The 25,577-nt window shown below is 42.0% G+C and overlaps 2 protein-coding genes across 16 annotated transcripts in view; one reads left to right on the top strand and one right to left on the bottom strand.

The window, feature by feature from the left end:
• Positions 1-3,100: 3,100 nt before the first annotated feature.
• LOC117771676 (heat shock cognate 70 kDa protein-like) lies at positions 3,101-6,157 on the bottom strand. Its single transcript, XM_034602349.1, has 8 exons — positions 5,938-6,157; positions 5,485-5,690; positions 5,250-5,402; positions 4,578-5,133; positions 4,213-4,415; positions 3,870-4,068; positions 3,550-3,782; positions 3,101-3,476 (listed from the first exon to the last, which is right to left on the bottom strand). Exons 1-8 carry the CDS (start codon positions 6,140-6,142, stop codon positions 3,279-3,281), a joined length of 1,953 nt encoding a protein of 650 aa, XP_034458240.1. The 5' UTR covers positions 6,143-6,157; the 3' UTR covers positions 3,101-3,278.
• Positions 6,158-8,033: 1,876 nt separating this feature from the next.
• Positions 8,034-25,577, top strand: part of nedd4l (NEDD4 like E3 ubiquitin protein ligase) — a 43,874-nt gene continuing 26,330 nt past the window's right edge. For 3 of the 15 annotated variants that reach the window (XM_034602341.1, XM_034602336.1, XM_034602334.1), the window contains exons 1-5: positions 8,059-8,402; positions 10,178-10,251; positions 15,406-15,487; positions 17,257-17,295; positions 18,163-18,216. In XM_034602341.1, coding sequence (XP_034458232.1) covers positions 8,358-8,402; positions 10,178-10,251; positions 15,406-15,487; positions 17,257-17,295; positions 18,163-18,216 — 294 coding nt within the window. In that variant the 5' untranslated portion in view covers positions 8,059-8,357. Of the gene's footprint in view, positions 8,403-10,177; positions 10,252-15,405; positions 15,488-17,256; positions 17,296-18,162; positions 18,217-21,345; positions 23,088-25,577 lie in introns of those variants that run through there. The other 12 variants (XM_034602333.1, XM_034602326.1, XM_034602330.1 and 9 more) reach the window with 10 other exon arrangements.

Here is a 25,577-nt window from a genome sequence, read left to right as displayed (position 1 = left end):
CTATATCCCCGATCCATCCCTGAGAGGGGCGGGGCAGAGCAGCCCGGCCTCCGCATATAAACCCCGCCCCCCTCCCCCCGATCATCCCACACAAACTACATCCTCAAATACTGAAAACAAACTGGAGCATTGTGAGCTTTAAAGTTGCCTGATGTAACATGATGTCAATGTAGATTATACAGTTTAACAGGCTGCTTCTTCTCATTATATCTGTGTGGTGCTGTTTCCTCCTTGTAAAAAGGAAATTCTTGAGCCATTAAACAGAATATATTGGTCTTATAATAGAGGGAAGGTTGTGCTACACATAATATTTAGAGGATGATGAATGGACTTAACAAAATTCTATTTTTACGACAATAGAAACTGAATATGTTGTGGAAAACTATGCAAGTGCATGAGAGAGAGCGCGATAAAGTGATGGTCGGCAGCCCACTTTTAAATTTGTAAACACGTAGCCTATATCAGTTTTACATTATCAGGAATGTTATGAAATGTCCTGGTCACCGACCACCACTTACATAGATTTAACCAGGGCCTATGTCCTGGCTGTGATTTTATTAATTTTAGGTGTATAAACTGTGCGATGCTAGTTTTCTCTGCAAAACAATAAAAGCCACCTCTCCTCAGGACAGCACATGGCACTTGTTTTCTGCTACCCTAGTGACTTGTCTTCACTCTGCGTATGAACAAATATTGTAAAACACGCTGTGACCTTAAGAACACCGTGACCTGCTGAAACAGTGATCCTTTCACAGGTTCCTCTTACTGGGAGCTGTAAACATAGTCATGTATCCCAGTATGTGACATCCCCTCTTTCTCCCTCCCCAGCCCTCCCTGCACTGTCTGCCCCTGACACACTGTCTACCCCTGACACTTAATGTGTAGCCCATGGCCAAGGATATATCATATCATCCTCTGAAAGGAGGGTGCAGCCATAATTGACAACTTTTATAACACAATGTACAGGGGTTTATCAATAAGGTATATTTAGCTGTGGCACCAAGCTAAGAGGGGGCCCCTGAGAATGGTTGATTCTTCAGTCCATAGCAAGGAAACATTTTTGAGAACCCCCTTAAATCCGATGATTGGCTTTGTACAGGAGACTGCAACGACACCAGAATCTAACGAAGGCCCATGCCACTAGCTATCTGGTGTTTTTTTGCACTTAAACGTTACAATTTTATTGTGTATGCATGTGATGTGGTTTGGTTCGATGTAGGGCCTCCAAGATCCCTTTTGCCTTGGGCCTCCAAAGTCTATTCGAATACTCCTGATAGCGTAACTTTAAAAGTGATGTTCCCCCCTGGAATTCATTTTCATGTCTGGGCCGCATGAAGAGCAACTCTATAAAAAACATGGGCTCAGCATGTCGGCGAAAGATCAGGATCTCAGCTGTTGGAAATTCACAAAGGTGAATACATTTTGAAGCATCATTTCCTGGGACACCCACACAGGATACAGAGGAACAGATTCTTCCACGGTTCCGTTTCTGTATTGTTGTATCCTAAGCTTAATTACCTTTTTGCTCATTGCATTCACTTTCTGTGAAGTCACATCTACAGAGATCTTACAGTGACAGAACTGTCAGAATACACTGGAAATTCCTGGAAAGTGGATAGTATTATATTGAGGTCAAAATGTAAACTACCTACAGATTGTGATTTTGAAAAGAAATTCTTGAGTTATTCAATATAATATATTGTTCCTATTGAGGCAAGGTTGAGCAAACCCCTTTTCTGTGAGATGGCCTTCTTATCTGCAACATTTCAAAAGAGGATCTATGGGATTATTCTGTTTGAGTGAATGCAACAAAAAAGCCAACATATTTATCTGGATTTTTGTGAATAGTCACATTATTACCCACAAAGCCTGTAGTGTAATTTATGTCTGTGGGAGATGTTAAGAAAGCATTTAATCATTGTGTGTAAAACAAGCTTGGGTGAATGATGGCCTTGTATCAAGGCAGGCTCTGGAAATCTCTGGCCCTCCCTGTTTCAGCTCTACTTAGAGGCAATAATATTATGTAATATGGCCATCTGCTCTTCACATTGATTTAAAAGTCCCATTATGCGACACAGTCATGGTGAAGGCCAGCGAGTGTTTGAACCAGGACACATTGATGGTTGCCCTGATTGATGGTGCTCCACAGATTTGGTGCCTTTTTGTTTTTTAAAATCAAAGTTCTCTGTTCATGATGAATGTGTTGTGTTGGGGGGTGCGTGTGAAGTGGATGGGTCAGAGATGTTGGTATGTCAGCAGTGTGTCTGTGCCTGCAGAAGAAGTAAGTGGGACATTTGCTCTCTCTCTCTTTCTATCCCCACCCCCCTCTCCCTCTTTCTCTTTAATCACTGGACACGTGGATATAGTGCAGGGACAAACCAGGACAGAGGGTGAGATAATCATGACTCTGTTGCGACATCTAGTGGTACAAAAGAAAAAGGTAAAAAGGTAAAAGATAAAGACAAACCTCTGATCATAAATATTTCACATTACCTGTTTTTACCAGATTACCAGATAAACTCTGTGCATAGGTTCATAATTTGCCTTCAAACAATAAAAAATATGGTAATATATAATGATACATATATATTAAATAAGACGTTTATGAATAGATTTTGGACCCAGTTCTTCAGGGTAAGTGGTCTTGTGACGAGTTACAGGTGTGACATTCAAGGTGTGCATTTCTGAGCCAAAATGGGTTTAGAACAATGTTTCTTAGAAGGCGTAAGTCTAGTAAAAACAACAGCTGTGCCATTGTCCCAAACTCTGTAACAAGCAGCTACTGCTACAGATGTTCTGAGAGCAGTCACTTTTCAGAGACTAGAACGTCTCGAAGAATGCAAACCATTTAAACCAGAATTTCAGCATAATTCAAAATTTAAATCCCTCTCTTTTGAAGGAGGATGTATTAAGGTATCACTGTCTCTTAATTAGCGCAGCCAGTATAGGAACTAAATAACACTTTTGAGACAATTATAAATGGTTTCTGAGCAAAGCTTGATTTAAGTCCTATAGACAAAAAGATGGACAGAGTCAAACAGAGGGTTTCAAGTTTATTGACAAGGCAGTGACATCATACAAAACTATGTGCGTGACTCACTGCTCTTTTGAGCCAACTACAAACTGTTCCCAGTTGTGTCAAATGATGCAATAGTGGGGTCCCAGAACCCAATTTTTTACTATAAATTACACTTTTAAGCTTGTTGTAACTTGTGCTATAAGAGGGCTAGTTTCTTAGAGCACTTTCTCAGGAGGTAGCAGCTGAGGTGAGGGAATGTTTAGTCGACCTCCTCAATGGTGGGTCCATAGAATCCAGCACCAGGAGCAGCATCACCAGCTCCTCCGAAGCCACCAGGCATGCCTTCTGGCATACCACCTGGCATGCCACCGGCACTCTGATACAGCTTAGTGATGATGGGGTTGCACACCTTCTCCAGCTCCTTGCGTTGATGCTCATATTCATCCTTTTCGGCAGTCTGCAAAACAAGGACTTTCAGTATTCTGACAAATGTCATCATTAGAAAAGAAAAAGGAATGCAGAGTATTTACCTGGTTCTTGTCAAGCCAGCTGATGACCTCGTTGCACTTGTCAAAGATCTTCTGCTTATCTTCATCACTGATCTTGCCAGCAAGCTTCTCACCCTCAACAGTTGACTTCATGTTGAAAGCATATGACTCCACTCCATTCTTAGCAGACACCATGTCAAACTGGACATCATCCTCTGCCTTATACTTCTCAGCCTCCTGGACCATACGTTCAATGTCCTCCTTGCTGAGACGACCTGTCATCAAATAGGTAAGATTAGCATTCAATCTTCTGATGTTGGGATAACACTGCAGTTAAATTAGGGTGGAGTAGCATTTAATACCCTTGTCATTGGTGATTGTGATCTTCTTCTCCTTCCCAGAGCTCTTTTCAGCAGCAGAGACATCCATGATGCCATTGGCATCAATATCAAATGTCACCTCGATCTTGGGAACACCACGGGGAGCAGGAGGGAAGTCTGTCAGCTCAAACTTGCCCAACAGGTTGTTGTCTCTGGTCATGGCACGCTCACCCTCATAAACCTGTTGAAGTGTGTTCGCATACAATGTTTAAACCATGTTTGTCTACAGTTCTGTCAACTTTATTAAGCTCAAACATGCAAGGAAGGCCTCCGGGGCAGGAAACAGAGTGGCAAGAAAAATAGTCATTAAAACAGATATGCTTACCTGAATGCGCACACCAGGCTGGCTGTCAAAGTAGGTGGTAAAGGTCTGGGTCTGCTTAGTAGGAATGGTGGTGTTGCGTTTGATCAAGGCAGTCATGACGCCTCCAGCAGTCTCAATACCCAGTGACAGAGGGGTGACATCTAGAAGCAGCAGGTCCTGCACAGTCTCAGACTTGTCACCAGACAGGATGGCAGCCTGGACAGCTGTAAAGACAAAACAGCAGTTTGACATCCAGAAAATTATATTAAGTTTGACACCTAACTAGGTCATGAGTGACCATGACCGTCAGCTGCTAAAAATGTATTGATATCACAGTCCAAGTCCAAAAAACGAAGTGGTGCACATTAATTGGCTGAATCGCTTACCAGCTCCGTAGGCCACAGCTTCATCGGGATTGATACTCTTGTTCAGCTCCTTTCCATTGAAGAAGTCCTGGAGCAGCTTCTGGATCTTAGGGATACGGGTGGAGCCACCGACCAGCACAATGTCATGGATCTGTCCTTTATCCATCTTGGCGTCAAGAAGGGAATTCTCCACAGGTTCCAGTATGCGGCGGAAGAAGTCAGCATTGAGCTCCTCAAAGCGAGCCCTGGTGATGGAGGTGTAAAAGTCAGCTCCCTCATACAGGGAGTCGATTTCGATACTGGCCTGGGTGCTGGAAGACAATGTGCGCTTTGCCCTCTCACAAGCGGTGCGCAGACGACGGACAGCTTTCTTGTTGTCACTGATGTCCTTCTTGAACTTGCGCTTGAACTCAGTGATGAAATGGTTGACCATGCGGTTGTCGAAATCTTCCCCACCAAGATGAGTATCTCCAGCGGTGGACTTGACCTCAAAGATGCCATCCTCAATAGTCAAGATGGACACGTCAAAGGTGCCACCGCCAAGATCGAAGATGAGGACGTTCCTTTCTGACTCAACCTGGAAAGGAATGAAAATTTCAAACTCTATTCAACTACCAAGAACTAGACTTGTTTTTATTTAAAACCATCAATATTGTTTAAGTATAATTTCAGTTATTTTTAAGGTTAATATACCTTCTTGTCCAAACCATAGGCAATAGCAGCAGCAGTTGGTTCATTGACGATACGCAAAACATTGAGGCCAGAGATTATGCCTGCATCCTTAGTGGCCTGGCGCTGGGAGTCATTGAAGTAGGCGGGCACTGTGACGACAGCATTGTTGACAGTCTGAAAGGAATAAAAACATAAGAATTGATTCCAAAGCATTCAAGTATTGTAGCATTGTTTTCAAAAATATACCATAACATACTTTTCCAAGGTAGGCTTCAGCAATCTCCTTCATCTTGGTCAGCACCATGGAAGAGATCTCCTCTGGGTAGAAGGACTTTGACTCACCCTTGTACTCAACTTGAACTTTGGGGCGAGTGCTGTCATTGATGACTTTGAATGGCCAGTACTTCATATCTGATTGTACAACTGAGTCATCAAACCTGCGGCCAATCAGCCTTTTGGCATCTGTAAAAATGAATAGTTTTCTTTTTTAATCCAAAAACAAATTTGGGACAATGTGGACTTCCATTACAGAAGCCCACTCAGACATCCAAGGAAGGATTTTGGCCATCTCTGGTCTTTCGACCTCTGGTGGAAACTACGAATGGCAGGACAATCACAGTGAGGTGCTCATTAACAAGTTACCGAGGAACTGTTTGTGACAGACTCATTCTTGCCTTCTATTTAAAATATAGATGTCAGTCACTCTTACCAAACACCGTGTTGGTGGGGTTCATGGCAACCTGATTCTTGGCTGCATCTCCAATCAGCCTCTCGGTATCTGTGAAGGCCACATAGCTGGGTGTGGTCCGGTTGCCCTGGTCATTGGCAATGATCTCAACCTTTCCATGCTGGAACACACCAACACAGGAGTAGGTGGTCCCGAGATCGATGCCAACTATTATTCCCTTAGACATGATTCCTGACAGGAAAGTTGATTTGTCAATACCATGGATTACAACTGAAAGCTTATTCAGACAAAAAAACACATATGAGACAAACAAAACACGTTTAAAAAAGAAACTCAAGTTCACTTTTAGTAGTTGTAGGCGGGAGAGTAGTCTCGAAAATTCAGCAATGTGAATAAATAAATTAACAGAAAACTATTCACCAGCAGTGTAATTGCTATAAGATTGGTTAATCACTTACACTATATAAAAGTGTGTTAAAATACATTGCTATAGTAGATTCCAAACAAAAATGTTAATGTGTCAATGTACCCAAAGACTGACAACACTGAAACAATGACACTGCGCTAGATCTGTATTTAAGTGAATGAGGCCTCAAGTTAACACTGACATCGTTCTCGCTGGAAACTGGCTTACAACTTTAAGATGTACGAACTAACCACAAAACAAAGCAGGATATATTTAATGTTAAATCAGGTGGTCCAAACTGCAACACACTCTTTATTAGTAACATTAAAACACACGGCGATACAACACAGGCCTTTGTTCTGAACGAGCAACTGGAAGTATGGTCATTCCCGCTGTCTTGATACCGGCTGTTCGAGAACATTCTCGAACATCCCCCACCCCCACCCCTTGTTCCCGCTCTGCTAAGTAGCTACAGTTACAAAGCCCACACATTGAGCTCATGGCTACAGCCATTATAGACGCATACTAAACATAATCCTCTGTATAGTTAATCACCTATATCGCTTATGTTTGAAACCAGTTTTAAAATACAACAAGTAAATGTATTCTGATCATTTTCGTTCAGAAAATAGCGCCCATGAATGAGCAGTGTCCATAGGCCACTACTGCCATTGATACAATCGACTGATGTGAGTTTTTCTTAAATGTATCCAATGAATCTTAGTGTCTACACAGACATGAGGGGAAGCAAATGTTGGTCTGACTGCCATAAGTGAGTGGACTGTAAGCAAAATTAGACCATTGTGATGTGTCACAGCAGTAAAAAAATATCAAGAGCAGGGCCAATTCTTATTGACCCTACTTTTGCTTTGCTTAACACTTGAAAATAAGCTGTAGCTACCCATGAGTTAGCTTAGCATCCTGTTTCACCAAACGAACCATAAACCCTACCTGCTTCTAAACTCAGAAACTGCCTACTGCGGTTCTTTTGTTTATTGTGTCTATTAAGACAGCCCTAAATGGCCGTGTTAATGGTTCTTATGAAGTAAAGTAATCAGTTGAATTACTCACCTTTTTCACCGTTTCCTCCGTCAGCCAATAAGGGTAAGCTCAAATCGTGGCAGTGGTAGCTCGTAGAGGCACTTCCGGTGTCCTTTGGTGCCACACTGTTTAAATGCAGCGAACTTTGTTGCCACACTGTTTAAAGGCATCGAACTTTGTTGCCACACTGTTTAAAGGCAGCTGACTCTGTGGAGGCAATTGTCAATGTCTGAGAGCAACTAAACAGTAGGACCAGGCACACTATCCATTTATATTTATTCTCCCTAGGCTGAATGTATGTATTTATTTGCTATCTTGTGTTACAAGACAGCAAAGACAGAGACTCACACAATTTTACTTTCCAATTGCATATAAACCATTTACAGTTTTATTTACTATCATAAGTTGACTTACCCTAAGGTCCGCGGATAGTCGGTGTATAGTCAGGTCCACTGACTACACGTTTATAACACACACACACACCCACCCCCACCCCCACACACACACACACACACACACACACACACACACACACACACACACACACACACACACACTTCAGCTCCACGCCCTCTATATATTTTATTGTCCGATGAGGGAGCATCGGGGAATACCCGACGCACTCGTTTGGTCGACGTTAACGTCACTCACGTGTACTCGGCCCGCGATTGGCTCAGCTCGTTAGGAGGAAGTCAAGTGTCACATCGTTTCGGGGGGGATCAGCTCGGAGTTGACCAAAACGATCTGTCTCACTCGGAACAATTTGGACACACTTTCTTGTTTTTGATAGATTTCCCATTTGTGTCCTGGACGGACCAAGCTGGCGAGTCTCCACGGCGTCTGGCTGACAACCCGCCCTCGAAGACCTGGTCTAGCCGTGGACTTGATCACCCGCACGGCACAGAAGGGAAAGTGGGACTTTATTGTTCAAGGCTAGCTAGCTAGCTTTGCTAAGCGGCTTGTTTTTGTCTGCACAGCTTGGATCGCGGGCTATATGGCTGCGACGTACGAGCCAATATATGGACTTTCAGAAGACGAGGTAAGCTCCATTGCTAACGACAGCTTCAACCGTGTGTGTGTTGCTGTCTCTCACACAGCCGGAGGCAGCTAACGCCAGCTTTAGCCGAAGCTAACGAGCTCTTAACCAACAGTAACATTCCGTAGTAATGTCCGGGCTGCTGCCAACACCTCGCTCCTGAGGTTTACTCGCATAGCTCCAGAAACGACTGCCACACGTTGTCATATAAGCTCGAGAAACCCTGCAACATGCTGTGTGTGTGTGTGAATTACAGGGGTGCTCGTCCAGTGGGTGCTAACTTGAAGCCCTGGAGAATTTGGTTATTTTCATGTGCTGGGAGCCTGGATGTCATCACAAGCTAACCACCCTGCCAAACAATCACCGCCTCCTGTCAGTAATCAAACTTGTTCGATGGTGGGCTGACCGCTAACCGAGTTTCAAGACGTGCACATCTTCCTCCTGTCAAATGAGGTCGATATCCGGGCTTGTGTGTTGTGGTGGACTCTCCCTCCTTTACCTGTCACCTCCACACTGGCGTTCATTTTTGTGGTGTGAACTAATTTAATAGTGTAAATGTTGTTTTAAATGGCAGCACGACAGTCACGAGCCCAACATGAGAGCATCACTGATATTAACACAATCATGTGCCCACCGAGCAGCTGTCACACCAGCAGCCACCTGCCCACCAGACACTGCTAATCTAGTCAGAAAGAGTAGGACTTTAGATTTTGTGGATGTACTGCAAAAAAGATTATTTTCCTGAGTCCCTTCAAGGAGGTAAATATGGGCGTTCCCACGGTTGTTGATCTTGTCTCAGCTTCCATCAGTTGGCTGATCAAGTTCACCCGGATGTAGGGGAGATTTGGAAGTTTCATGTGGCCTTTATTTATGCCAGTCATTCAATGCAACACATGGGAAATAAAAAAAAGGCTTCTGTAGTTTTTTTGAAATCAGACCAAATAATCCTCACAACTAAAGGTTTTATGTCAGTCTGCAAAACATGAAATACAGCTTTTACAGTGACTATGACGTTAATACTCAGTAACACTACACTCTCTTTACAAGGCCTTGGGTAACAGCTGGGTTGGACTGGGCTTTGACCCCCACTCCCTTCTTTGCTCCATCCTCTAGCGCTTGTCATAACTAAAATTGTGACATAATTTGTGGTCAGACTTGACAAATGTAAAAAGGCGAACCTCAGAGAAGCAGCGTGTCTGTTATCTTTACTTTAGGTCTCATTTCAGTGTGTCAGAAGTTTTTTTTAATGCAGGTGAGGCTGTCGCAAATGTTTAAAAATAAGATTAACTATGGATCCCATGACGGGGAAATTCACTTGTTACAGCAGCAGATAGTTAGAGGTAGATGAAAGAGCCAGCGATAAGTACAAAATATAAATAGGCAATAAATCTAATACATACAGATGTATACATAATATAGCTGTAAAACACATGAATAGTCAAATTATGTCTGATGAGCAAATGCAAAAGACAAAAGATCCAGACACTGATATAATCACATGCTTTTTTAATTAAGCAATGGTTTTGATTTTCAATCTTCAGGAGTGTTTTGTTAGAGATCACCATGGAGTTTTTTTTCTCCAAAGTTTTATTTTGTTGGCTTTGTCTTTAGTATTTTCAGAACTCATTTCATTTCCCGGTCTGGCTTAAAGTTAGAGGTAATAAATAAAAGCGGATTAGTGCGGCCATGTGGTTTGAGTGTGAGATTATGAGATTGTTTTCCCATGAGTTTGATGAAACGTTTTGATCAACTGTCCCTCTCTATCTTTCTTTCTACAGAATGAAACCAGAGTGCTGCGGGTTAAGGTCATTGCAGGAATTGATCTGGCGAAGAAAGACATCATCGGAGCCAGGTGAGCATCACAGGAAACTACAAAAGTGCTGCTTTCATCAGAGCTTACGTGTTACACTATTCCGAGAAGTGTGTGGTATCCTGGTTACCTGCTGTGGGCACTGCTTGATGTCAGGTAGTCTCGCCCTACCAATGACATTGCACATCTTGCAAAACTTGATATTTTACTCTAAAGATGACATTTTTTACAACAAAAATATTTCAGCCAACAATAATGATTTGACAAGGACATTCAGTTCAGCCTCCTGCTCTTATATTAAGAGAAGCTCCTGTATTGTGTCCTTGGAGCGCACTCAATTAAATCCCCTTCACTAAATTCCTTCTACTTATGAAGACCTTGAACTCTAGTGTTAATCAATGATTACCTATCTGCTTCTCCTACTCTACTCATGACCCACTTCTATTAAAGTTTTTCCAGATAAACTGTCTGACTAATAATTATACATACCTCATAATTTCTCACACGTTTGGAGAGACGGACTTTAAACTTAAAGTTTCAAGGGTCTGTGAAGCATTACGTTCATCATGGGGCCTTTGTCTCATGCTGTCTGACCTCCTCTCGCCCTTTGTGACTCTTTGATGAAGTTTAACCCACTGTTTTTGTAACTTTCACGTGACTATGCATAATTTAGCATAAATATCAATTCAGGAACTAAGTAAAACAAATATTATGTTTGTCCAAAGTTTTTCTGTGTATCGATGCACTGTCTACAGTTACACTGCCTTTTTCATGTACATTGTTTGAAATAATTAATTTTTTTAAAGGCTGAATGAAGAGGTGCACTTAATACCTGAACAGGTTTACACATTAAATTGTAATGAAAACAGTTATAGCTTTACTGCAGAAATTGCATGCCATATGCCTAGAACAGGCTGTGTGGATATCCGGCCTGGTTGTACATTAATCTTGTAATGATATTTGGGTTTGGTGCAATCCAGTTGTCTGGGCTAGCCTACTTGACGTTTTTACACTGCACATGTCTGTAATCAGAGAAATCAAGTAATAACCATGTGTGTTAGGGAAAGGGTAACACAATTGCATTGCACAACATAACACGCGCTGGCACAGGTATGGACAGAAAAAACATGCCAGAGCCGCACTCGAGACTCCAAGCGGTTGACTAGTTGTAGGTTAAAAGATAACTTATTGACGATGTTGATGGAGATTATGGTGCTGTGGATGAATATGGAGGCCAGTCTTGGGAGATGACAGGTGAGGTGGTGAAGGCATTAACCGCCAAGCAGAGAAGAAGGACACGGAGGAAAAGAGATAAGTCGGGGAACCAGAGACAGGACGCAAAGGAGAAAAGGGTCAGGATACAGGGAACAGGTTTTGGGCCGAAAAATAACAGCAACTTGTATGAAACCAAGAGGCTCGGAGTGTAGATCTGCTGAAACAGAGGCAACATCTGATTGGTTGATAGCTTGGTATTTGTAGAGGGCTTGATTATGGTGATGATTCCAGCTCACCTGCTTCCACAAAGACAAACACAGACATTGGGAGGGACTCACTACTGAAGTGACAACAGGTTAGACAGTCACAGGCTGTGGTTGAATTGTCAATAAAATTATGCCCTATGTCCTTTCCTAACCACTTTTCTTTGAGCATGATGGAAAACGTCATGAAGTCAAAGAAAGATGTTTAAAGAGAAATCATGACTTCGGATTGTGTCTTTTGAAAGAAAAGTATAAGGGCTTACAGTTGTTAACTGACTTGAAATGTTTCTGATAGAAATTTGAAGACTGTTCCTACTGTTGTTACCTCTAACAAGTATGTTATGTTTTCACCCTTGTCCGTTTGTTTGAAGATTGGTTTGCTCGTTAGTTAGCAGGATTACGCAAAAACTACTGGATGGATTATCACAAAACGTGGTGAAAGGATGTGGTATGGGTCAGGGAAGAAACCATTACATTTTGGTGTGCGGATCTGGATCAGCGTTGGATCCAGGAATATTTTCTTACTTAAACATTGTGAGATGGGGCTTTTTAAAAAAACATTTATGTTGATTTTCTCAGAGAATAATTCCTGGATCGTGATGGAAAAAAATCTGGCAGGTTTAGGGAAATGACTGTGTGCAATTTGGTGCAGATCTAAATAAAAATCCGGATCTAGTGAATTTAAATGTGGTTTCATAAAGAGGCTGTTGTGCCCTTATATGCACTGTAGGTACTGCATTGTGTGTGAGCCATGAGAAAGCATTAGATTGTCAAAGAAAAACCCTGGTACCTTTTTTAATACTGTGTAGTAGAGCTGCTCACATTCCAGCGTGCATGTTTTAGCATGCCGATACCTCTCCAGCAGGATAGCTCGACTAGGTCAGGAGTAAAATGAACAGTAATGAAGAAACACTGAATGATGTCTGGATGTGTGGGCACAGGAGACTGTGCTGACTTGGCAGTCTGTCCCCTCGGAAGATGCTCAGACGGTGCCGGATTGCTCTTTTCTTCTTTTCGCTTCCAAAGCCGTCCCTGTTGCTGCTGCGTTCTGTAATGCAGCTGCTTTGTTCCATTGTGTTCTGCTTTGCTGTTTAGGACTGAATGAAAACACCCCAAGGTTTTGTTTTTGATGTTTTTAGTGAGGTGTAGATACAAAGTCAACGAACTGCCATGCAAACAACAAATGAGCCGAGCCACCATTTGAATCCAGCGTCCTGCCACGCTCGCTTTTCATCTCATAGTGTTGACCTGAAGTGGCCTGTCTGTCTCGCTCAGTAGGTTTGTTTTTTGATAGAGGGAAGGAGACGTGAAGAAATCTCACTGCAGCACAGATACAGTAGGCCCATTGTATTTTGTTTAGTCACAGCACATCACACAAACACACAAACACACACAATTAGAGGCTGTGGGGATCCTTAAGACGTTAATTAGCAATAACGCCAGTTTTTCCAGGGGGGTTGCTTGCAGATAATTTTTTAACCATTCCCAATTCATGTGCTGTTTTCCTCTGCTCCCTCTCAGTTGGCTCCTTTGTCTGATGGTACGGCCAGGCTCTAACTGGCAGGCGAAATCAATTTTTTACCGTATCCATACTGAAATTAGATTACTGGTTATATCAGGGCTGGATGGCAAAGAAAAATCCCATGGAAATTGATTATGGCAAATCCGATTTAAAACATCCATGGCCCTTAGTTTGAAATGTGATTCAAATTCAATTTTAAACTTTGAGTGTTAATCTAGCCCCTGCAATCAAACTGTCATTTATGAGACACATAACGCCAACGTTTCCCAGAGAGCATGGGAAAAAACTCACTGTCCTAGTATAATCTGGGAAGACTGACAGATGTGTTGGTGTTAAGAATTAGACAATGTTTAATGCTTTACTTCCACACCGGAGAAGCACGAAATTCTCTACATTATGTTATGTATTTATAAAGAACATTGATAGACGTTATCTAAGGGCCGACAGAGAAGTGTAGCATTATGGGTAAACTGACATCACTGAAAAAGACAGATGATTATTCAGTCAAGTGATTAATTAATTGGCAGCCATTTGGATCAATTCAATCTAAACATTTTCATCAAAATTGATATCTAAAGGTGCTGTATGCAAGTTTTTTCTATCGCTGCTTGCTTAGCAATAACAGCTGTTTACTGGGAGTTCAACATCAAACTTAATTCCTTTACACAGTAGGATTTGTCTTTAGAGGTGGAAAGCAATACCAATGTCAACTCTTGTCATGTTTCTATTTCTATTGCTTCCTTTAGTGTCCAGTCTGCCGTCAGCCTAACATGAGAGGATGAAGAAGTAGCACTTCCACAGAGGGCGTAGTCTAACCTGTTGTGTTGTAAACGTAACAGCTCTTGCTATGTAAACAGTTGTTAATGCAAATGTTGACTCGGGATAGCAAAAAAACGACTTTATTGGGTTTTGGTCAGATGAGACATTTTACACCAAAAAATGAATCCCAATAAATGATCCATATAACTCTACTAAATCTTAGTCTGGTATTATATTACACTGAGTCTGTATAAATATGTCAATATTTTGATATGAAAATACACTACATTTACTGTGAAAAGTGTGATATACATTGTGATAGAGTGTGGTTGGATCAGACTTGCCATGTTGTGTTCTGCCTCAGCAGGAGTCAGGCAGGTTAAGTTTGCGATCCACTTAACGCTACTGAAGTACTTGAGCACCAGCTGCTCTCAAAAGTCACCTCGCTTCATCCCCTCCATTATCCATTCACAGCCTTCACTTTAATAATGGTGATTTTTCTGCATGAAGGTTATTAAATACGAGTATATTCCATAATCGGGCGTAAATTCAGCTGCTGTTTTTATTGTTGACAGTGCTTCTTTATTTCTTCACATCACACCTGCTGTACACATTCTACAAAAAATCTATAAAAATTCTGTAACAAATCGCATTTTGTTATGAGTTTTGTTTTCCACAGTTTATTTAACTGTAAAATGCTTTATGTTGGCATGTGTTGAGATACTCTGTCATCACAGGAGACAGACTTGTGAGGAGTTTTTCTTCAAAGGGAGATTTTGGAAAGGCCATAACTTGACACTGTACCTGGCGGGGCCTGTAGAGGATGAGATCACTCGAGTAATTGGTCAGCCAGGTGAACAGTGCAGCTCTGCCTTTCTATACCGAACCCGCAGGAGATTTCTGCCCTGTCAGCACCTGCGAATTTACCAAATGGCTATGATAAGATAGCACAGTCACAAACACTCTGTTTACTATTTGCTCTGCTGACCTCAAAATGTTTTTCAATTTCTATTTTTAGCACTCTGCTTTGCCAGTAAGACATTATAGCCTTATCTCACAATACCCAAATGCAAGCTGTTTTTATCTGCTGGGCTGTTACTTTGTCAGATTCAGAAATCAGCTCTAGGAACAAGCAGCGTATTCGAATGTAACCGAGCAATATTTTGTTGATTTAGAAAAGGGGAATCCCCATAATTAATGCTCATTCAGATCAAATATTTTGTAGTCGGATATTACCTGATAATTATGTTTATTCTCACCAATTGGAAAATGTCATTTTGGTATTGAAACTGGAATTTATGTATCCAGTTAGTATCCACACCAGGGAAAATATCATCTGTATATGTCAAAATATTTTGGTTTAGGTTAATATTCATCTGAATTTTGAATTTCAATCACTGGCTTTTTTTTTTTAATTCCTCTGTTTTGTTTCTACAGTGATCCATATGTCAAACTTTCCCTCTATGTTGCGGATGAAAACAAGGAGCTTGCCTTAGTCCAAACTAAAACCATTAAAAAGGTGAGTCCAATGTTACAAAACTAACTTTGAACTAAGCTGCGTATTTCTACTCCTACATGTGTCGTGCTCAATGAACTCTAATGTGTTTTGCTTGCACCATTATCAGATTGGCCACTCCAGCAACAGTAATCTCCTCCTACACTAGGACCACACACTTAAATGTGACTTTGCTCACTCTCCTTTTTAAGACACAGGTTCAGGATCACCAGATGCTTCTAATACCTCCCCCACCACTGCCACCACCTTTCCTTAAAATACAATACAATGCAACTTTATTAATCCCGAGGCAATTTGGTTAAGGGGGAAAAAAAACAAGATACAGACATGCACTAAAACAATAGCAAACAACACCGATAAATCAAAGTCATAATATCATATTGAGACAGAGGGAAGCCACAGGATGACATTAGATGGCAGCGCTTCCTTTTCCTGTGCAGGAGCGTCTAGAGGGAGACATCAGGAAAGCTCTTTTACCCCAGTGGCCTACTTTAGGGTGGGAATCTGTTCACAGCAGGGGGAGCTATTACTTACTCATAGAGTAAACTCCTTTAAGATTGTATCTTAATGTCAGCGGGATGTGGTTTTGATCAAAATCTAGATTTTAGTCGCCAAAATAGTGGAATATTTGAGGATATATATATATATATATTAAAAAATAAAGTCAAATGTGTTCTGCACTACATCTAATTCACTTTCCAAGATTGGGATTAAGACAAATGCATAGTTTCTGCTTCATGACTCTGCAACTAGCTCCTTATTTCTTAGTAAATTCCTCCTCTCCTGGTAGTGACTGATAGTTACATGTAGCAGGCAGGCCAACCTCCTGCTGCAGTCAGGCGACTCAGGCCTCCACGCAGGCAGACATATGCTGCCAGTGGCCATGCTTGCCTTATAGGATATAAATAGCTGACAATGCACTGCTATGTGGAGCAGAAAAAGAAGCATCCCTGCTTCGCCTCTTCCGTGGGCTCTGTGTGTGTCTTTAAGTGGGACACCTTTGATGGAATCTTTGTTGTTGAAGCTAAGAGTTTGGCTTGTGGCAAAAAAGCATGAAAAATGACAAAAAAAGAAGAGCCGTTCTGAGGAGAACATCAGTAACTAGACGTCACCCTGTGCATTTACCAAATGCTGATATTTAGCATACTTTTCTGCATGAGGTCTTCATTTCCTCAAGGCAAATTTGACATGTTCTAGTGTTGAATTGGCTTATTGTCAAGGGGCAGTGGGTTCAGTTGTAATTCTGATGTCTCAGCAGTTGTTTTAACAGAGACGTGATTTGTATCGCTGCCATAAAACGTTGCAAAGTGTTTATTAATCAGAGTGACTTGTGAGAATTAAGGCTTCGTTGACATTCCAGTGTTTAAGTGGTCTCAATCACAGAAGGAATTTTAATGAGAAGTGTCACAGAGCTCTCAGTTTAATAAAATACCGAGTGTGTGTGAGGCACGAAGAAGCAAGTGTGCGCATCCACGTACTGAGCCGATCCGTCCAGAAAGTGGGTGAAAATCCTCACGGCTGTTGGGCTGCTAATCTAGGGCCTAATGCCAATCACTGGGACATGTTCGCTCCAAACTTCCTCCAACAACATAAGAGGATCATTGACGCACACACAACTGAGCCTTATTTCTCACTTGGGCTCTCTACTTTGACTCTGAGTTGGATAAGTTTCATACATCTGTGCAAACCAGTCATGATGTTCACTGTGCTTTAACACATACTTCATATATTTGTGTCCTAACCAATATCTTTTTTTACTTTGTGTTTTTTAGACCCTCAATCCCAAATGGAACGAGGAGTTCTACTTCAGAGTGAGTTCATATTTGAAAAAGTCTTTGTAAATGTCCCAGTCTTTTTAGTGTCCTTCACTGCGACAGTGTGTTATTTGCTTACCCTAGAGTGGTGGTGTTACAGTTGTTAATCTTTGGTTGTAGTTTAACTGAGAGCTGAGTCCCACCTCCTGTGCCAGTGTAATCAGACAGACCATATTAGACTTTACAAGCTCAGCCCCATGCACATGATTTCTCCTCACTTATTACATGTTAATAATTACAATTCAGCGCTGTGTTAAAAAGTTGGCACTTTTTCTAAAAATCAAGTTTGGACAAATTTGACATGACACGAATATATTCGAAAATTGAATCCGCTTGTCTGTTGTGACTCCTCCTCTGCCTCACCTGGGTGGAAGGCCAAAGGAAATGTTGAATTTGTTGCGATTTGGACACGTGACACGTTTAATAATGATTAAACGGTCAACCGGCACTATGAAGCATCGGTGGCTGGGACTCAACACAAGTGATTTTGTTGATCAAAACAACAGTGCGTTTGCAACATGTCCAGTTCAGGGTTCTGCGCACTGAGTCGAGCTCCACTCAAGTTTGAATAAACAGGTGAACAGCTCAGCGGTGGTGCAACTTCATTGACTGAGTCCTGCAGCCGTGGCTCCATTACTGCAGGTCACTTTTACAGTTACAGAAAGAAAACTGCAACCAGCATTACCGAAGGAAATTTAAAAAACAAATTATGTATACTGTATATATTATGTATAAAAATCTATTCAAAATAGAGCGGGCAGCTACCTACCAAAGTGTTTGCATGTACATCTGCATTGGCTTTGCCACATATCCACTGGATGACTGCTGTTCCTCATCTCCCCTGTTATTTTGTTACCAACACAGGTGTGTCCGCAGAATCACAGGCTGCTCTTTGAGGTGTTTGATGAAAACAGATTGGTAAGCCTCACACTTCATAACCTCTTACCCTTCACTCCCTCTGTTGCTTATATGGCACTGTATGTATTTATTTTCAGTCTGTTTTGACAGCTCTCACCAGAAGTTGATTTATTTAGTCACACCCACTGCACACCTAACGTCTGCTTTAATTTACTTCATGCAGTGTTTGTATTTGTGTTATGTATTTGTATTGTAATATATTATATTTTGCCAGTGAAACATCTGGTACCACCAGAGAAAATATGATAATTTGAATGCATTTCATTCTCAGTCTGACACATTGCCAGAGTCAATATCACATGATTTCAGCTGTAGGCTCAGGCAACATAACAAGCAAGAGAAATAAACTGCAATGGGCAGAGGCTGTGTACGGCTTGTTTTTCTGCAAGTTTCATTCCTTTGCTTAAAGACGGTAGTCCACTACCAAATCGTACATACCTCTTATGTCAAGTTTCTCAGATTTCCCTCACACAGAAGATAATCCCAGTTTTCTTGTAAAAATTACAAGAAAACTGTTGCATGCTCCTAGTTGCCATAACAACTACATTCAATGTCTGCACAATTGTTAAGTGTTAGAGTAATTAAAACACAGCACGAGGAGGTCTTGATAATCAATTTCCTTTCTGAAGAGCTGTGTGAAGTGGTTGTTAGAATTTAGCACTGTTAAAGGCTCCTCTGTAACTCTTGGGATCTGGAGTCTGTAAAACACGACCTAGCCCAAAGTAGAATAGGTCCTCTTGGCTGGATAAGGCACATTCTGTCTGTTCCTCACAGCTCAATAGCTACTGCTATCATACCCTCCGTGGGAGTTTGAAAGGTTTCAGCGTGGGGAGTGTCTTTTTGAAACATTACTTTCTGTACTTGTCCTGATAATTTAATCAGGTGAAAACTGTTTTTTTAATAATTAATATATATTATATAATTATACATTTTATAATTTTTTCTCAGTCAGGTCTTCTGTATGATTCTAAAATCCGAGCCAATGTACATTGGTGTGTGTTCTGCATGCATGAATCACTAGATCTCAGCCTGTGAAGAAAAGGGCGGCTCTAATTTTCCTCTAAGTACAGTGGGAGCTCTTTGTTGCAGTATAGAAGAGGAGGACACAAGAAAGCACAGCACAGGCAGCCTGAAGCCTTAAGCTTGTTCTCTCCTTATATGTCCGAGGAGGTGCTATTCTGTGCATACCATCTCTAGGTGCATACCAAGGCAGCTCCTCCACCACTGGCCAGTATTTCTTTGAAGGGGTTGTTTGTTCTCCTGCATTCATTAATTTATGGTTTATTTGTCAGATGAGATGAATGATTGACTGAGCTTGTGCTTCATGCAGCATGTATGATAGATTGTGGTTTACCAGTACCAATGATCTACATGCTCTAAATCTCATCTAATGTAAGTCTCTGCAAAATATCACACGGCTAAAAATGAGGCTGAAAGTTGCAAATATAAAGGTTAAAGAAGTTTACAATACAGTGAAATGCTTTGTTTGTAGCAGGCATGTTATGTCATTTGGCAAACTGGGATGGCTGCCATTAGACCACACATTGGTATTTTGTTTCTTTTATACAGAACATTCTCCATAACATTTCATGCACCCTTTTATTGACTGTGCCTAACACTGTAGGCAGTGTATCAACACTAAGTGTAACTGGCTCCCGAGCCACGATTTCGTTCTGCACTTCTTTTTTTCCCTTTGGCTATTTCTCTGTCTCCAGTCGATATCATCAGTTTTTTCCTTTATCCCCATTGTGGTACACAGTCATTGGCTTGGCTGTCAGCTTGTTGCTTTTGATACAGGGTAAACCACAAGTCAAATCAGTCATAGAATTTGGAACAAGGCAGCCACTTTTTTGGAAGACATATCTCTGTAAGGCCAAATTATCATGAGGACTTTGTTGATTCTATGCATGGAGGCCAACAACTCCCCCACTAACCTTTTCCTCAGGGCAAAGTCGCCTAAAACCCCCATTTTCACATGCCTATACACTGGTGAATCACTAGGCTTGTCTCAGAGGATAAAGCCCTCTCATGAATGTACAGTTTGCAATTGAAATGCCTCTCTCAGTTTTATCTCTGACTGAAGCCAAATAACATTACAAGTGCTTAAGAATAAGCTTTCCAGCATTGCAGACGAGGATGACAGCTGAGTCGTATCTTGGGTGGTTTTTTGGATGCAAGCAGAGTGACCTATAAATCCACCAGACAGTTAAGTGTTTGGCTGTGTATGGTAGACGGCGGATGTCTATTCTGTTTGAAGCAGACTTGGATATCATTCCCCAGGGAAGGCTGTGCTCTTTGCCTTATCAAAGCTGCAATCTGTCAGATATGCTCTCCCCACCCTTCCAATTTTCACTGGTCCATTTTTAGCAACAACTTCCTTATGCTTCTTTTTTTTCTTTTTTCCAAGCTGTGAGAACTAAGACAATTATCTAAATAAGACACTAACATGAGTTTTCACAGCATTTTTTAAGATCGACGTATGGCAGTTAGGTGCCGGGATCAAGTGTTAACAAGTGGTAGGATGTAATCTTGTTGTGAATCATAATAAGACTATGCTCTGTAACATGTAGCCGGGATTATGAATGGAATATTCTATTAGCAACTCATGTAAACATTATTATAGAAATTATGTCTTATTCAAATTAAAGTTAATAGTTGGAATGTCCATGTAAACGTAGTCATTGTATGTGTTTTGTTTGCACCAGCATTTATGGAAATGTTCATTCTTTCCTTTCTACTTTTCCTTTTCTCCATGGGCCATGACAAGATGATTAGTCAGATCAGTAACAGCAGAAAATGTGATGTTTTGGCCTTAAATCTTTATAGTGATTAAGAGATGTTTGTTTGTGCACTGTGAGTCCGCACTGTGAGTGTAGGAGGTAGAGATCATATTTACCTATTATGATTAAATATATAAAGTATTTTTCAGTAGTCTAAATGATGAAGACTTTTTCAAGAGGTAGAAAAACTGAGCTGCACTAACTTAGGCTGCATTTTTAGGCTAGAGAATGAAATGGTAGGTAACGTTAATAGTAAACTATTGGGGTTGTAAATGAGTAGACTGTGTACAACTTGGAGTGGGGACATTGATGGGAGGGGTGGAGGTAGATAAGTGGGCAGGGGTTTTAAAGAGATCATGTGAACAGAGGGAGGGCTGGACAGGGGTAAGTAGGATGTGTTTGCGGGGCCAGTTGGCACTTGAGGGCAGCACGAGGTTGTAAGAGGAGGTGTAGGGGCCATTTGTAGTCACGTGACTGACAGGCAACCCACTGTCACCTCGGAAACCAGGAGTGCCGGCCTCTCTTATCCAATCATGTCAGGAATGCTGGCCGTCACTCAGCTCAGGCTATTTCTGCTGTCTGTCGCTAGTGCTTGGTAGTGCTAAGAGTCTGGCATATAGGGATCCTTCTTTTTTTGTTTTTCCCCCTCACCCTTCCCCTCTTTAGCCTTCTCTCTGCCACTCCTTTTAGTGCGTAGCGTAGAGTCTTCAGCTCTTTTACAGTGGCTCTTTGGTTTCTTGTGACTTCTTGCCTCCTTACAGTTTAGTGTGGGAGGAAAGTTGCGGAAGAGACTCGAACCGGGTGGGAGGGAGGGGGTGAGGGAGGGGGTGAGGGAGAGTGGAAGAAAAAAGGGGATCAGTCATCTAGCCAGCCAAAGGAGAGAAGTAGGCGACACTAAGAGACAGAGACGGGAGCCAGAGGAGAGAGGAGGAACCAAGGAGCCAGTCAGAGAGAAAGTGAGAGGGACCGGGAGCTGTGGGACGTTAGGTGAAAATGGCACAACGTCTGCGTTTGTACTTTGGATCAGGCCGCAGTAACACAGCCCCGGAGATACTGGAAGGAGACTGTGAGGACCACGACAACGACGTGGTTACACCGCTCAGCATGCAGCCACCTCAAGAATCAAGGCCTTCTCTAGTGCAAACTGCACAGCGCGTCCCACCAAGGGCTTTTGGTTCGCTCTCTGAGCCTTTGCTTAAACGCAGCTCCTCCATGTTCATACCCCAGCTTGCTGCCTACACTGACCCACGGCCCACTAAGAGCTCCTCCATGCAAATCTCCCTGCAGCGTTCCAATGGATCAAGTAATGGAGATTCCATTGGCCCTGCGGACGATATCCCGCCACCTAGTTATACTCCAGGACCTGCGCCTGCCTATACTGAACCACAGATTCAAACAGATGTTCCACTACATCCGCCTCCTCCATACTGCAGCCCGGCTTCTTTCAACTCGCAGACTTCTCTGACGGAGCCGAACTTGTCCAAACGCAGAGTCTTTAGTATTGGTTCAAATGAACATACTGTGTACAGCAAAGGACAACCTGGTATCAGTGTTGGTGGAATTTGCATCCAGAGGAACTCCCCTGATGGTTCTGATGTCCAGCATTTCAGAATCCTTCCTTATGGTGGTACTGGCTGGTCCGTCCAGCAGCAGAGCTCAGACCATTGCTCTGGTGTTAATGGTGGAACAAAGAGATTAGTGTTTCAGCTCCAGCAAAATCAGGACCAGGACCAGAGCCAGGGTGCTGCTGCATCACCGGAAGAATGCACAGATGATGGCCATGCCAGCTTAAGGGCTGGCCGTGCGGTCCGTTACCCCAAAATTCGACTAGAGAGAAGGTCATCTTATCAGAGGCTGCTGCTGGAGAATCAACATCAGAAAAGTGGCGCAGATAGCCAAGCTATAGAGGAGACCCAAACAGACATGGAGACACAGAGAATGGAAGCAAGAAACAGATCCAATGGTTGTACTTTCAAAATCAGTGGAGATACTCCTCGAAGGCAGCCTCATTTCAAGATATATTTTACCTCGGGTGGAGGGGGAGATCAGGATGTGAACCTTTGCAATGATTCCACGAGGAATAATCCGAAGGTAAAGATCTCTTAAAAGGTTTATTTGGACTGTTAGTCTGTGTCAAAAAATTTGGATGAGAAACTTTTTAAAAGGAAAAAGATTAGATTGTATTGTTTCTGGGTTAGGGTTAACCCTAAACCAACTGTGTTGGAATTATGAACACTGCACAGAACTAATTTTTTTTGTCTCAATGTTATGGAAATACATTTTTCAAATGAATAGTAAATAAATTCAACTAACAGTGGAAAGATCTTCCCACTCATGACATTTAGACAAAAATTATGATAGTTCATATATATTGTGGCCAAAGGAACAGAAGGTAGAAGGGCTGACGTAACAAATGAAACAGAAGCCGAGTGAAATAAGTGCTCGGAGTTGCTTGAGTTTCGCTTATGTGAGTCACTGAATCCAGCCCAGATGATATGGTGGTGACACTCTGGGAAGTGAAAAGCACAGACGTGGTTTCTGAGATTAAGCACACACATACTGGCTTGCTTTCACTTGACAGCCACAGGCATTTGGACATTTTTCACACATCAGCCAGTTCAGTTATGAAAAGAAAACGGGAGCAGGCTTGTGGGTGAATGGATAATTTCTCAACCATGCACTTGTTGCTGTCTGCTTCACAGAAATGTGACATAAGTTTGGTGATACCCTTAACTGCGGCCAGTGGTCTTTGAGAGTCGGCTGTTTCTATCTTTAGTCTGTTTCGAGTGTGGTTGTTGATTTTGAGAGTGGGCCGGCGGCATGTCGTCTTTGGCTCTAGGCTGGTATGGACCTGTGTCGTCCTCGCAGCTGCTCTGTGACTCATTAAGAACTAAGATGTCATTACAGCCCAAACTACAACCACAAGCTGCTTCAATATTTCCTTGAAAGTCTTTCTTTAAGGATTCTTCTTCTTTAGAAAGGGGAAACATGGGATTGAGAGGGAAAGGGTTATGAGCAGCAACACACCCTCCAAAATTGAACCGTGGACGTTTCAGTTACACGTCATGCGCTGTAACCATTCGGCCAGCGGAGTGCTCCAGGCCTGATGTCTTTTTCTGATGCTCTCTGCTGTCCTTTCCTCAACCTTTGAAAGCAAAACAGACCTGAAGGTTGAACCTTCATAATCACCATAATCACATAAATGCCTTCATCAGGTTGCACACAATGCATTTTTTATTAGATACGCTGAATATTAATCTAACTTTTGTTTCTTCACAAGAAATCTCCGCTGGGCATCTTTACTACTGACCAAACGCTGTAATATAATGGTTTAATTATCTACAACAATAAAGTGATGAGTGTAGGTTTGTTGGAACATGTCCCAGAGTCCAAGGATTCATCTGACTCAGATTTCGGTCATGAGGAAGGTGATGTGCTAGTTTTTGTCATGCGAATAACATTTCCCAGGAACCAGTTGTTTTTCTAGTCATTACTGTAAGTCTTGACACAAGGATATCCACACTGTGCTAAGCATTGCTCATCTTGAGGCCAGATGTTGTAAATGTAAGATTTGGAAAAAAAACCTCTTTGTTTTTGTCAGTGTAGGAGACCTATGATGTCATTGATTTGCTAATATTGGCGGTTCTCCACTAATTCATCCACAATATGAATGTATTTTTAGTCAGAATCATGAAAGCACTTACTTGAATGTGTTTTACACACCTAATTCCCTCATTTAAAATCACGTGGTGTTGTGTTTTCCCAGGGCATTCTGTTTCCCATGCAACGAGGAAACCCTCATTTAGACCATAATAATAGGTCTTCCCCAACTGGTGGCCTTGAGTTGGACTGCCCCCTTTTAAAGCCCTGCATTGGATACTCCGTGTGTGTGCGTATGCCAGGGAGACTAACTGCAGACAGCTATGCCACCGCACGGTGCCCTTGTTACAGCCCTGCTTTGACACCCTCCGTTGCCATTCAGAAAGAGCTCTCGAAAGGCCCCGGGGTGGCTATATTTACCTGAGATGGCATTGTGGATGGGGCTGCTCTCTCAGTAGCATTTGAGAGGGATACATATTGCTTTTGTTGTGAAGGGCTTTTCTCTGTCATCTCTGATCTCTGAGAGTTGCACAGCGTAGTAACTCAGTTGTGTCAACATGGAGAGTGTTGAGTAGGTGAGACAAGCTTTTCACACCTCATTGACAGACTGGACTTGTTCCAGGTTCCTCTATATCATAAACTCAGTCTGCTGCCATTACTTTGTGTAGCTTCACAGCAGCAGTTAGTATGGACACAATATGTGGTTTTATTTGTCCAATACAGACACAAGAAATGCGTTTGTGCTGCAGAAATTTCACCGAAAAGTCGATAAATTGTTATCAAAAAAACCAAATCGGTGTACAGCAAGTACATGATTTAAGTAAGTAAGTTTTATATGATTTGGCTAACCTAACCTTTTCGTGTTTCATTCTATAAATATATTACAAACTAGCTATATGCTATATGCACTCCTTCATTTGCCTCTTTAACCATTCGTCCATCCCCCTTTTTTGTGGTTGTTGGTGGTGGTAATACGTAGAG

This window comes from Hippoglossus hippoglossus, chromosome 12 (genome assembly GCF_009819705.1).
Source record: "Hippoglossus hippoglossus isolate fHipHip1 chromosome 12, fHipHip1.pri, whole genome shotgun sequence".
NCBI lineage: Eukaryota > Metazoa > Chordata > Actinopteri > Pleuronectiformes > Pleuronectidae > Hippoglossus > Hippoglossus hippoglossus.
Note: the sequence above shows the minus strand (reverse complement) of the source record. Positions and strands in the feature narration are given on the sequence as shown.